This window comes from Vidua chalybeata, chromosome 8 (assembly GCF_026979565.1).
Source record: "Vidua chalybeata isolate OUT-0048 chromosome 8, bVidCha1 merged haplotype, whole genome shotgun sequence".
Lineage (NCBI taxonomy): Eukaryota > Metazoa > Chordata > Aves > Passeriformes > Viduidae > Vidua > Vidua chalybeata.
Window position 1 is genome coordinate 26,525,359 of NC_071537.1, and position 13,849 is coordinate 26,539,207.

Genomic DNA, 13,849 nt, shown 5'->3' on the forward strand with positions numbered 1-13,849 from the left:
AACTTTAATCAAATAAAGTGCCTCATCAAGCGGGAGCCAAGATTCCAATACTCCTGACTGCAGCACAGCAACGATCCAAAGTCATATCTGCCCCCAACCCATTACTGCCTACTGCAAACGTGATATCCATCCTAAACAGCAGGTGCATCCCTCAGCCATTTCCTCGCCATCTGGGTAGCTGCTCCTCCCATGCTCACAGTCCTGTGCAGAAACATGTTCTCAAGAAAGACCCCAGGGTCTGTTTGAGGAATTAGAGGAGGATGGACTTTGTAGTGTTTAGTTTGATTTTTTCCCAACTAAATCAGTCTCACAGGTGACAAGTATCTTGACTCCATGCAGCCAAGTGCAGCAGCCTTGGCTTTTAGCTCAGGACCCTTCCAGTTAGACTCTTTTATTCCTTCAGACACTTTCCTTCTACACCCTGAAATTAGCTTTTGAAGCATGTAGAACAATAGCTTATTTAGAGTCCCAGATCCACAACTTTATCCCGATTGTCAGTGGTGCATTTCTGCAGTTTTACAGTGGATATAGTAAATGAGTAACAACGGTAACAATGACAATAAGGATGTCAAGGACTATTGCTATCTTAAATATTCTCTAAGGTTCCACTTCTGTGTAAGCACAATTGGATCTGTATGCTACTCCACGCAGGGATCCATCTTAAAGTGTTTCTGGACATCTATAATGTTTTCTTGCAACAGAGCAAGATACAGCAAAATCATCTGACAGATAAATCATCTCCCTTTCAGCTGTGGAAGCCCGGCTACACAAGCAAATGAAGTTGCCCAAACTCCACATCCATTCAGGAACCGCTCGGCTGAGAGATGGGATTAGTTCATACAGCCTTCTGCAGAGATCCTCCTTGGATCAGCCCACATGTCATTTCTGCTACAGGAGTACAGATATGCTGCTTTGTGCTAAGGAGTGCTTCTCAATATCAAAGCCTCTGCACCGGGTGAGGCTTCTTGCTCCGCAGCTCTTCCAGCTGCCACACTGGCCCGACAAAATGCGGGAGTACGTAACACAACCGCACTTGACGATTATTTCCCTGGCGTTTGCCTGTTTGTCAGAAACACTCTCGCACGCTGGAAGACAGTTATTGTGCTGCTCTCTGATTTCCAATGAAGCTTCCGTGGTCTCACGCCCCTCCCCTGAGGTGCGGGCTCAGCCCAGCCCTGCCAGACCCGTGCCCGATTAGCCCAAATCTCCCCGAGCGCCCCTACTACACCCTGCCCTGGCCAGCTACGCCGTGGCGGGCGGACCCGCGCCGCGTGTTGGGGAGCAGCCCCGAGCAGCTCTCGGGTTAGACGGCGGCAGCACAGCGGCGGAGCCCGTAATCGACGACCTCCGCAGGCGAGCCGGGCGCCGCTGAAGCAGCGCTGAGGACACGGGACCTCTGCCCGCAGCACCGGCGGGCGCACGTCGTGCCGGCCCAGGGGGAAGCAACGGAGAGCTCCGGCAGGCTGCCGGGGAGCCGGGCTCACTACCAGCGACGCCCGGGCGTCCGCAGCCAGCCGCGCCGTCGGGCCCCCGCCTCGGGGGCGGTGCCGCGTCCCCACCGCCCTCCCAGGCACACCCCCGGGGCGGAGAGCCCCGGCGGCACCCCCGCCCCGCAGACCCCTTGCCGCGGCGGGCAGGGCCGCCGTCCCCGGCGCGGTGCAGCGGGCGGGGCGGGGCGGGGCGCGGAGTGCGGGCGGGCGGGCGAGCGAGCGGCGGGGCCGGCGCGGTGGCGGGGGCGGGTGGGGTTTCCGTGCGCGGCGCTTATTAGTGTGGTGATGGAGGATCGGCCCCTCGGAGCCGCCTGGCAGCGGCGGCGCGGGCTGACGGCAGCCGCCCGGAGGTGAGCGGCGGCGGCTCGGGCGGCTGAGGCGGCGGGGCCGCCCCCGCCGTGCCCCATGCGGGCGGCGGGGCGGCGGCGGCGGCGCTGAGGGCGATGTCGGAGGCGGGGGGCGCGGGCCGGGCGCGGGCCGCCGTGGAGCGGCTCTCGGAGGCGGTGGGCGAGCGGCGGCGGCGGCTGGGCACCGCCATGGGGGAGGCACGGCGGCAGCGGCGGCTGCTGCTGATGGTGGTGTGCGTGGCGCTGCTGCTGGACAACATGCTCTACATGGTCATCGTGCCCATCATCCCCGACTACATCGCGGCCATGCGCGGCGGCGGGGGCACCGCCGGCCCGTCCGCGCCCGCGGGGGGCAACGGGAGCGGCGGCGGCAACCGGAGCCTTCTGCCTGCGCGGTACCCGCCGGCCTCGGGGAGCAACGAGGACGTGCAGATCGGGGTGCTGTTCGCCTCCAAAGCCATGCTGCAGCTGCTGGTGAACCCCCTCAGCGGCACCCTCATCGACCGCGTGGGCTACGAGGCGCCGCTGCTGGCCGGGCTGGCCGTCCTGTTCCTCTCCACCGCCACCTTCGCCTTCGCCGAGAACTACGCGACGTTGTTCGCGGCGCGCAGTCTGCAGGGGCTGGGCTCTGCCTTTGCGGACACCGCCGGCATCGCCCTCATCGCTGACCGCTACGCCGAGGAGCCGGCGCGGAGCCGCGCCCTGGGCACGGCGCTGGCCTGCATCTCCTTCGGCAGCCTGGCCGCCCCCCCCTTCGGCGGCGTCCTCTACGAGTTCGCGGGCAAGCGGGTGCCCTTCCTGGTGCTGGCCTGCGTCTGCCTCCTCGACGGGCTGCTGCTGCTGGTCCTGGCGCCGCCCGGTGGCACCGGGGCACGGGCCAACATGCCTGTCGGCACCCCCATACACCGCCTCATGATTGACCCCTACATTGCCGTGGTGGCAGGGGCTCTGGCCACCTGCAACATCCCGCTGGCCTTCCTGGAGCCCACCATCGCCAACTGGATGAAGGATTCCATGGGGGCCAGCGAATGGGAGGTGGGCCTCACCTGGCTGCCCGCCTTCTTCCCCCACGTGCTGGGCGTCTACGTCACTGTCCAACTGGCTGCTGCGTACCCACACCTGCAGTGGTTTTACGGGGCCCTGGGCATGGCCATCATCGGTGCCAGCTCCTGCTTGGTGCCCGCCTGCAGGAATTTCGGGCAGGTCATCATTCCCCTCTGTGGCATCTGCTTCGGCATCGCCCTGGTGGACACAGCCCTGCTGCCCACCCTGGCTTTCCTTGTGGACGTGCGTCACGTCTCTGTCTATGGCAGCGTCTACGCCATTGCAGACATCTCCTACTGTGTGGCATATGCTCTGGGGCCCATCGTGGCCGGCCAGATTGTGCACACCATGGGCTTTGCACAGCTCAACCTGGGCATGGGGCTAGCCAACGTGCTTTACGCCCCTGTCCTTCTCTTCCTCAAAAATGTTTGCCAAATGAAACCCTCTCACTCGGAGAGGAACATCCTCCTTGAAGAAGGACCTAAGGGACTCTATGACACCATCAAAATGGAGGAACGCAAAGGCATGGGCAAAAGCCTCCAGCCAGCGGGCGAGATGGATGAGAACAGCATGGGCTCTTACCACAGAGACCTGAAAGGGGTGTCTGAGGAGGACTCATCTGACTATGAGTACAGTTAGGTTCCCCCATGTAGCCCAGACCCAAGAGCAAGGAGAGACATGTGGGAGAGAAGCAAAGCGGGGGATGAAAATGTTACTGCATTATGTTTCTGTACTGACGTGCAATATCCACAGTTTAACCTTTGTCATGATGTAATGGCTTTCTTCTAGACTTACTTCTAATCGGTATTTCCCTCAGCATTCTGGCAAGGTGGAGGGGGTGGGAAATGGGAGACAATACTGAAAAAAATTATTGGAGTAATCATTAGCAGAAATCTGAGGGGATCTTTCAAAAAAATCACCAAAAAGAAAACAAAAAACCCAACAGCTTTGTAGCTGGGGTATAATTGTGCAGAGTGTTCTCAAACGGAAACTGTGTGTGACATACTGTATATCTCTGTAAAAATTACAAGAAAAGCAAAAAAGTATGTGTAAAATTTCAAATGGTGTATTCAGGGACTTAGTAAATCTTGTGTACATATACTCAGACTTTCAGTTGGTTTCCTATATTTAAGAAGAGCAACAGCTATCTCATTTTATTCTTCCCTGGGAATAAACTGAAATATTGTACCTTTTTTTTCTCTCTTGTGCTGCGCTCCGGTAAGTGCAATATGCTGTATTATGTTGAAGTCCAAGTTACAAGAATAATACAATCTGAATAAACAGAATTGAAGGGGATCAATTGTCTTTTGTTTTGTTTTTGAGGGCTGCTTGAGGGAGGGAGCTGGTTGTGCTCAGTGTAACCCCTAAAGTAACAATTTCGCAGAGCATAATTCTCACTAGCTACCAAAATGGCACAGGAGAAAACCCCAGTACAAAATGTTCTCATTCATTCTTCACAGCATAACGGGTCTGAGCAAACAACGTTGTGCTGCTACTGTGCGACTGCTTGCTTTGAAACAGCTCCTTGAATTCTCATGTGAATTCAATTTTAATTCCCCACAATAATGAATTTCAATTTTCTAATATTTAAAAAATTACGTCACCAGCAGTTAGAGGTACAATACTGGAAGGTGTCCTTCTCAGTGTTAAATGCTGCCCGAATTAAAAGGCACTCACCTCAGTGACTCGACAGGGATTAAACAAAAACAAAAGATGGGTGAAACGCTTCATTGAAACATTTGCAAAGAGTGGAAATCTCCGATTCACTCACAAGGGAACCAGACTGCATAATCTGCCCTATAAATTTCTCTTAATATAAAATAAAGTCGTTTATTTTAATTCTTCACCCAATAGGAAACAAAATTAATTACTTGTAATCGCAAGAAGGGTGAAAAGACATTTACAAGCGGCCACGGCACCTATTAAAGGGCTCCCACCCGACCCTGGAGCTGTGGGTGCCGCGGAGCAGCGGCCGGTCGGTTCCGCTGAGCTGCGCGGGACGCACGACTCCGCAACTCCCGCTGGGGAGGTCGAGTCGCCGCTCAGGCGGCGCAAAACTAATGAAGACAGCGGGATGGCGCTTTGGCACGGGGGTTCGGAGAAAAAGCAATGGCCACGGCGGTGTGAGGTGCGACCAACTTCCCTAAACCGCAGCCGCTTCTTTGTGGTAAGCGGCAAAAGCGGAGCCTCCCCGAGCCGCTGCTGCTGCCGGCCCCATGGCAGCTCCTGCAGAACCCGGGCCCCTCCCGGGACCGCTGCCGCCCCGTCGCGGCTTCCACCCTTCCCCGCCGTGGTCTTTCAGGAGCCGCAGGTGCCCCACGGCGACACTTCTCGACACCGGCGACAACCCCTGTGGCAACGCGGGTCTGCGAACACAGCAGCGCCTCGGGGCTGTACTTGCCGCTGCCGAGGCTGACCCCGACGGCGCTAAGAACTCCGGCGAGCCCGGCTGTGCCCGACTGCCCCCGCCCGCCCTCAGGGGACACGGCCGGCACTGGGCGCAGCAGCCGCACGGGCACAGCGGGCGCGCAGCAGCGCAGGCAGCAGCGCCTGTTGCGCGCAGCGGGAGGGGCGGTGGGGCAGGGCCGGGCCGGGCCGGGCCGGGCCGGGGAGGAGCCAGTGGCCGTGGAGTTGAGCCGCCCTCCGCACGCCCCCACCCAGAGGGGACCTGGCCGCGGAGGAGGCGGCGGTACCTTGGACAGAGCCGCCGCGACTTGCAGAGCCCGCCCGGCAGCCGCTCCGGAGCTCCCCGACGAGCAGGTACGTACGGGCGGGCGGGCTGCAAGCCCCGCGCCTGCCGCTGCCCGGGCGGCGTGGCTGCGGGAGAGCCTGGGGCCGGGGAGAGCCTTGGGCCGGGGAGAACGGCAGCGAGGGCGGCGGGTCCCGCGGAGCGGAGCCGAGCGAGCTGCCTTCGCCAAACTCGGCGGGTTGGGCGGCACCCACGGGGCCGCCCGTTTTGCCGCCGCCCGAGCGTCCCGCCGCGACGGGTGGTACGGGAGGGAAAGGGCTCCTTCGGGGCTAAGGCTTAGGAAGGTTGCGGGACGTACCGGCAGCCTCCGGCGGAGCGTGAGCGCTCCCCGACGGGTCCGGCGCTACCGTGGCCCGCAGGGAGCTCACGGCCGGCGACAGGGCGGTTCCTGCTCCGCTCGCAATGTCCGCTGCCGCGGCAGTGCGCGCTTCACACGTGTACTCCTGACAACGCACACATTCCTCTTAACTTCAAGCATAGGTTCCTGAGAACTTTAAGCTTATCCTCCTGATAACACTGAAAGTGAGGATGAATGGATGGGGGCTGAATGTATTGCCCCAAGAACGCCATATACTGCAAGCTGCCTCCTGAGTCCATCATGTCAGGAGAGCTCAAGTATAAGCACATGGGCTTATTTTAGTCCTTCTCTGCTATCTGCTAACGGAGAGATCAGCGCCTTTTGTTATGGATTTGAGTTGCTGCTTTGAGCTGTGGGGAAGGCCACCCGGCTCCCCAGCCTGCTGTGACTCGCAGCCACCGTGCTAAGCCGCTCACCCTGGCCCTCTAGCTAAGCCAGCTGTAAATAAAAACAGCTAGGATTATTTTTTTTTTCTTTTTTTTGCTTAATAACTTTGAAAATGTACCTCATAGCTTTCTAGTGAGCAACTTTGAAGTCATCTTGAATTTCTGCAGGATTTTCTCTTGTGTCAGTTTTCTTCTCCTTTATTAAGCAAATACAGGATTGGGTGTGATGCTAAGCTGTCAGCTCTTGAACCAGGGACAAAGCCTGCGCTCATCCCTGCAATAGAGAAAAGCACAGTTCAGGCTACCACCTCCAAACTCTTTATCACACTGTTTTTACAGATATGCAGGGCTGTTAGTAGTAGCACTTCCCAGAGACACTGAGCCAATATAGACTTTTAGTCAGTGTGACACCATATTGCAGTTTGACAAAAAAGCATAAGGAAAGAAAGAACAAAAGTCCCAGCAAAAAGAATACCAGCAGGATTTTTCCTTTAAGGGCGTACAGTTTGAGGGGCTCTAAAGACAAAATGGCTGCTCTGTATTTGAATGCAGGTGGGGGGCTGGGGCCAGCCCATAAACAACTGGGCAAGCCAACAGTCTTCCAAGAGTTACAGGACGTGCATTATTTGAGGTGCTTTGAACCTGTGTTTTAGGAATAGAGTGCATGGCTAAGTGATGAGCCCTGTGCAGCACACGAGAGGGAGAGGAGCAGTGCAGTGAGTTAAGGTGGCCTTTCCATGAGGGACATCATCTCTCACCTGGGTTGAAATTGTAAGCAGATGACAAATCAACACACGTTTGCTGTGTGGCTCATTGCAGGGCCCCAGGGACATCTCTCTCAGCCTTATACAACCTATTTCACAGCACATGGCCCCACTGACAGCCAGTGCAGGACAGGGAGAGGACAGGATCAACACAAGGTGTCAGTGACCACATACACATTGGCAGAGCCATGCTGAAGCTGCAAGGCTGCAAAAGCCAAGCTAATTCCTCAGGAGAGGAATAATCCACAGCCATCTCTGCCTATGGCTAAACAAAACTCTTCAACTCACTTTCATACACTGTAGAGTCTAATCTAAATTATTCTTAAAAGCTGTTGTAGAAATGATTTCAGTGCCCTGAATGTAATAATTCCAAAGACTACAGAAAAAAAATATTTTCTACATAGTCAACACACGTTGTCTTTTATATTTTGCATACGCACAGTGCAAAGTAATTAAAAGAAAACCAAAAACCTCTAATCCATCAAGACCTGACTGAACACAAAAAATTCCCTCTGCTTTAGCTGTACTTATGTACTGTCATAACTGAAGGACAATTAGTGGTCACTAGTATATCAGAAGAAATATGTGTGTCAGATAGCTTATTCCTGCACAGAAAAGGAGTGAAGAGGCATCTTCAGAAGTGAAAACCAGAATAAGCACAGTACCAGAGAGACATGAGTGGAAGTATTTGCTCTGTCACAGATCACTTTTGTGACTTTTAGCAGGTTAAGCTGTCTCCCTGGATAAGTACATGCTATTTGGAAAGACTGCTCTACGAAGCAGCTCGAACTCAGCGTACAGCACCCGTCAGTCCTTCCACAGCCTTCACAGGCAGGCTCACAGGGTCCCCCAGCCCAGACCTATGCCCCAAAGCACTGGTACCCTGTGAGATTCTAGGCTGCAGAGGGCAAAGGCACATCCCCATCAAGCTCCTTTTTACATCTTCTAGCACAGCACCTCACTGTACCCATGGAGCAATGCCATGAAAAATACATTTAAAGGCTGTGGTGCTTTCATATAAAATGGTAAGGGGAGAAAATATAAGATCCTAATATAGAAAACTGCAACATTACCTGTGTCAACATAAGTACATTCAAATAAAAATCCCCTCTTTCCTCCAGCTAACATATAACATTAATACAAAGCACGCAGATTATGCCACAAAAAATTGCAAAGTAAATTACAGTGACAAAATAAACCATGCTGAGAAGGGACCTTTTATAAGCATCAGATAGTTCTGAATAAATAAATTTATAGCAAATTAGACAAACAGAATGTCAGAGCAATCTCCACAGGGCTCAGTTTAGCTACTTTGAATGTTGTACTTCTATTTCTTTCCAGGTTTGCATTCTGAAGCTTCTGTATGTGTTTGCGCAGGGAATACTCCCCTCGTACATTTTGGTTATAAATAATGGGTACTGACAGGACTTTAAATCTTTTCTATTTCCAGAACTGAGGCATCAGGCTCCATAAGTGCCCCCAAGTGACTTCAATTTCTGCCCTCAACGAAAGATACCAAAAGAAATGCAGGAATGCCTGACCTAGAAAAAAACATGCAGAAGAACGAGAAAGATTCATGCAGTAAAGATGAAAGAGTAAGTAACTCTTTCTGGGAAAACAAAAAGGAAAAAAAGAAGATGCCTTAACAACTTTTAATTCTATAAATTAATATCATAATTGTAACCCAAGCTCTGTTCTAGAGCCAATTTCTTAATTTCAGAGAACACCAGTTATCCTGCAACAGTTTATAGCCAGAAACCTTGATTAAACACTAGTGCTTCTCATATCCAAATAAACTCTTTCTTCCAACATCCTCTGAAGAACCACAGTAAATTAAATATTATTATACTACAAATATTTTTTATATTACAAAGTCAGAGATGGCATGGAATTATTCATGCTAGTACAGCACTATCAAACTATCACATATGATTCATTTTCAAGCTGGTTTAGAAGGTACTGGGTGTGCATGCCTGTCAATAGTCAGCCTTCAGGGTTTTTTTCCTAAGCAGGTCATGAACTGCACAGGAACCTTACCCAGAAAGATTGGGCCAAAGCCAGGTATCAGAAAGAAATACTAGTTAGCACATCTGTTTCCAATGACAGAAGAAATATGTCTTGACTAACCTGTAGAATTGCCATTCTTTTATTTCTGGGTGTATTACAGGCTAAGTTGGATTTGCATTTCCATTAATAACAGATAATCCTATGACACTTTTCATGAGTATCTAAAATCTTTGGTTTCTAGATAGGGAACATAATGCATCACTGACTTTTCTGTCGAAGTCAAAAGGCAGAGCTGGTACGTGAGCTCAGAGGACACCCAGTCCCTGCCTACTGTTCAGAGCATTTCCTCCACACCTTCCCTCCCTGCGTGCACTGGACTAACTCTGAGCAGCAGGTGGGACAGGTAACTGCTAATCCTTTCTTCCACCCAAAATCACACTATGGCCTGCAATCCTACTAAAATGAATGTCCATTACAGCAAGAACTAGCAAAAAAATCTGAACGTTGCCTACTTTAGGAGATGGGCAAAAATCAAATCAGAAAAATAAAACCTCCAAAAGTTTATGGCCTACACTAGTCACTAATGGACAAGCATAGTTATATTAGATGACCATTTCTCAACTAGGTGACACAGCTCCCTCCCTGAGGGAGGGAGCATCACAGCCTCTTGCAACTTCCCAGTCTTTCATGAATTACCTCCTGGCTTTGTTTTCCCACTGCCCCCATAATTGCTTATTGGCGATGGAGAGAGAGACGGCGAGACTGAGGGCTGGTCAGAATCCAAACTGACTGTGGACTACATATGCTTATATACTATCCTAGGAAAGCTAGAAATGTTTTACTGCAATGATTGGGTTAATCATCACATAAACAAACTTATACATACTTTACAACATCTCTTACTTGCAGAAATCTTGATGTTTCTTTTTCGGAAAGTCTTGATTTAATCTTCAGCTAGTCTTGATTTAATCCTCAAAGTTCTGTTTGTTCTTGCCAAGGCATCCTGATGATTAAATCTCTTATACTAACCAGGTCCAAACTCCATCATGTGTCTTGTGTGTCCCAATATCTCCCCCTTCCCTTTTCAACCAAAACCACTCCTTTAAGGACCTTATTGATTAATCTCTGCCCACATTAAAACAAGCAAGGTATCATGATTAATACAGTTATTATGAAAATCATCACATACATACCCATCTTAAAAATAATCTTTTAGCTAAAAACTTTAGCCACTAAAAGCTCAGGCTTGATCTTTATAAACTAAAACCTTCCTGATGGCAGCCACAGGGGGGGGAATTACTGGATTTAGAAAGATTGCAAAAGGTGTAATTGCACCAAAAGGTTTGATTCTTATACACGGGGTGATAGGGAGAAACATTTTTAAAGCTTTAGACTAATTTTTCCCCTGTATTTAAAATTAACACAAAAATCTATTTTCACAGAATGCAGGGGCTCTAATTCTTGGGGTTCCAAGGATGCTTCAGGAGGGTAAGGGGTCAAATTTGATTTGATTTAAAATTTATTTTGTGTAAATATTAGTGTACAGTTCTGGAGGAACTATATTCTCCCTAATCTTTTTGGGTTTTGATAGCATGTGTATTTTTCATTATGAACATGAAGGCAACATAAAACAATAAAACTAATAAACTTAAACTAAGTAAAAATAAATCAGATAATATATACAATCAGTAGCACATTAAAAATAGAATGGCAATTTAAAATAATGCATTATCAATTTCTTAAATATTGTACTATTACTTAGAGTCTGTAGTAATTGGCAAGCTCCATTTATAAAGTGGGGGCTTGGAGAACTATTCCCAGGTAAGCCCTCCAAGTTCACTTTAAAAGGAGGTTTAGCACTTAGAGGTCCAAATTTGGCAAGTCAGAATGACTTGAGTATAGTTTTGATGTAGGAAACACTTGGGTTTATTGGTATATTTCTCTACTAGTTAAGGCTAGGACTTGGCCATGGTCCAGGCTTTAACTGGAAGAGTATCTTTAATATATTTTTAAAATCTCTTAGTAATAGTAGTTAGAAGAATAATATACGTCTTATAAATAGCTATACAACAATATGTGAATGTTTGTAAATCAGCTGGCTTTGTCATTTATCTTTAGTTAAATAGTAGTAAAACAAAAAAAAGCATTAAACAGATTACAACTGATAGCACTCATAATATGAAATGGTTACTCATTCTTCAGTACTACGTATAAAAATAAAATAGCAAAAATTGTTCTTATTTCTATAATAAAATAGTTGTATCTTGTAATTTAAGTAAGCAAATTTTGACAAAATTAATTTAGGCTTCATTGTTATTCACAATGTTGTTATATGAATATAATAATATTAATATGATTATATGTATAGTAAAGGAATTATATCTTACAATTTAAACAGGTATACTTCAACAAAACTTAAAATCAACTTCACTAAAACTTAACTTCAGTAAAACAACAAAAATATACTTAAAAGAACTTAAACTAAACATCACTGAGACTAAACAAAAATTAATCTTAAAAAGAATTAACTTATTTAAACTCTATTATTACAAAAAAGTTACTGAAAATTTGTCATATAACAGTTAAACATCAAGGTAAATAACAACTGTTCTGAAAATTTTACAATAAAATTACCCTGTTGAAACTATGGAGTAAAAAGCAAGCACTTAATAAAGCCGACAGTGAAGTCTTATATACTAATTCTAGTTAAGTCTCAAATAACTACTACAAATAAAGTTAAAAGTTTGTCTTAATGTGAGCTAAGGAATCTTGAATTTATGACTTATCTAATTACTCTCAGTGAACTATGCAGTTTTGCTGTGTTATTAATATGTAGGAAGACACCACTTTCACACAAGCACCTTTGAATTTTTCTAGTAACAATCCTGTTAAAAATCACAAGTTACTAAAATTAGAAGGTAAATGTTAACAGAGTTCAGATAGCAGGTAGCATCAGTTGGGATTTTGGTGTGCTATAACTTCAGCATGCCGTGCAGGTTAGACCATGCTGGCTGGTGCCAGGCCGGGGGGGCCGCACGCCCTGCCGCAGCTTTTAAAGATTGCTTGTGTGAGAGATTTGAGTTCGGCTTAATAAAAGTAATGGGATATAAACATTGGAGGCTAAAACAATTAAAAAATAGTTATATAATACTTAATAGCTGTCCACAAGAAAATACATTGTTAAAAAGGCAAGTAACTGGAAATATAACTGGTTTGACTAAGGTGAGGTGTCCCTCAGGGCTTTAGGTCTGTCGCTTTTGATAACTGGGCTGCTTCCAATGCTTGAAAGCATCTGGGGCACTTCAGCCAGGGACCATTGTGGGGCAGTGTCCCAGTGACTCCTGTACAAAATTTGAATGCATGAAAATTCCCTACTGTGTCAATACATCCCTCTCCCACAAAACCAGGGGGACAGACAGCACAAAAGGTTTAACTGTGGCAATCTGCCCATCAGGCCCTGTAAGGTACACAAAGTGTTTGTCTTTGCAAGCTTTGACTATTCCCACCCACACCGAGAGCACTTGAGGCACAGACTGTAATGGCCAATCACTGGGCCATTGGCCTTTTGAGATAACAGTCACATCTGCTCCAGTATCAAGGAGTCCTGCTAAAATTATGTCCCTGCCTTTCAGAGTCACTTTGCATTGGCATGTTGGATGCTGAGATGTAATATATGTTGTGTCCAAAAAATCTGTGGGAACCTTGTGGAACCAAACCCCCCTCTCCCCTCTGTTCAGTTATTGGTGGTGCCAGAAAACGTATGAGTTGGGCAATAGGGCTCCCGGCCAGGACCACACAGGGCGGCTGAGGGGTCCAAGCCATGATCTTAATTTTCCCAACCGAGTCAGAGTCAATAGCCCCAGGGAGAACAACCAACCCTGTTATCCAGGTGGATGATCTGCCTATGATCAAAGCACGCATACGCTGTTGCAATGGTCCGAAAGCTCCTGTGGGAAGCAAATGAACAGATGAATCGAGTAATGTTACTGTGACATTGTTTGATATGTCCAGTCCTGTGCTGCCCGGGGTGGCTGCATGTAGGTCAGCGACAGCTGTCCGGCGGGCAGGGGCAGGGCTGGTTGGAAGTTGGCAGTTGCTCCTGGTTGCTGCGTCAGCTGTGGGATTTGTGACCTCGCGTGGTGCTGCTCCGCGCTCCAAGATGAGTTTCCCTGTAAAGGTTTGCCATTCTGATGAAACTTATAGCGGCACCATGCTATAAGTAGATTATAGATTCATAGATTAGCTAAGTGAGGACCTTTCCAACAACGAGGGCATATACCTGGGGCTTTGGTTTTCTGTGCTTTTTGGCAGTCTCTTTTAATGTGTCCAGATTCCCCACAGCCAAAACAAACCAGCTGCTTTCCGGGGGTTAATTTCAGGGCAGCAAAATCGTCCACTATGCCTTGCTCCATGACTTGATAGGTGATTGCCGTGGTGTGTTGTAATGTTCCCAGGTGGTTGCACGCTTGTATCATTTGGAGTAAAGTGGGCTCAGGTTCAGAAGGCAAAGATTTCAAAAGGCAACAACAATCCTCATTGGCATTTTCTATGGCCAATTTGAGGAGTATAACTTCCCTTGCTTGATATTTATTGATTTGTCTCTCCAGTGTTTGTTTTAATCTGTCCACAAACTGCATATAGGGCTCTTGTGGACCGTGTTTGATATTTATGAAGGACTGTTGAGGGGTTTTGGCATCAGGAACC

The 13,849-nt window shown here is 48.6% G+C and overlaps 2 protein-coding genes across 2 annotated transcripts in view; both read left to right on the plus strand.

The window, feature by feature from the left end:
- The first annotated feature begins 1,933 nt into the window (after nt 1-1,933).
- SLC18A3 (solute carrier family 18 member A3) lies at nt 1,934-4,177 on the plus strand. The gene has a single exon (XM_053949242.1). The coding sequence runs from the start codon at nt 1,934-1,936 to the stop codon at nt 3,518-3,520; it is 1,587 nt and encodes a 528-aa protein (XP_053805217.1). The 3' UTR covers nt 3,521-4,177.
- Nucleotides 4,178-5,497: 1,320 nt separating this feature from the next.
- Nucleotides 5,498-13,849, plus strand: part of CHAT (choline O-acetyltransferase) — a 31,173-nt gene continuing 22,821 nt past the window's right edge. The window contains exons 1-2 of the mRNA XM_053949240.1: nt 5,498-5,641; nt 8,589-8,733. Coding sequence (XP_053805215.1) covers nt 8,671-8,733 — 63 coding nt within the window. The 5' untranslated portion in view covers nt 5,498-5,641; nt 8,589-8,670. The remainder of the gene's footprint in view (nt 5,642-8,588; nt 8,734-13,849) is intronic.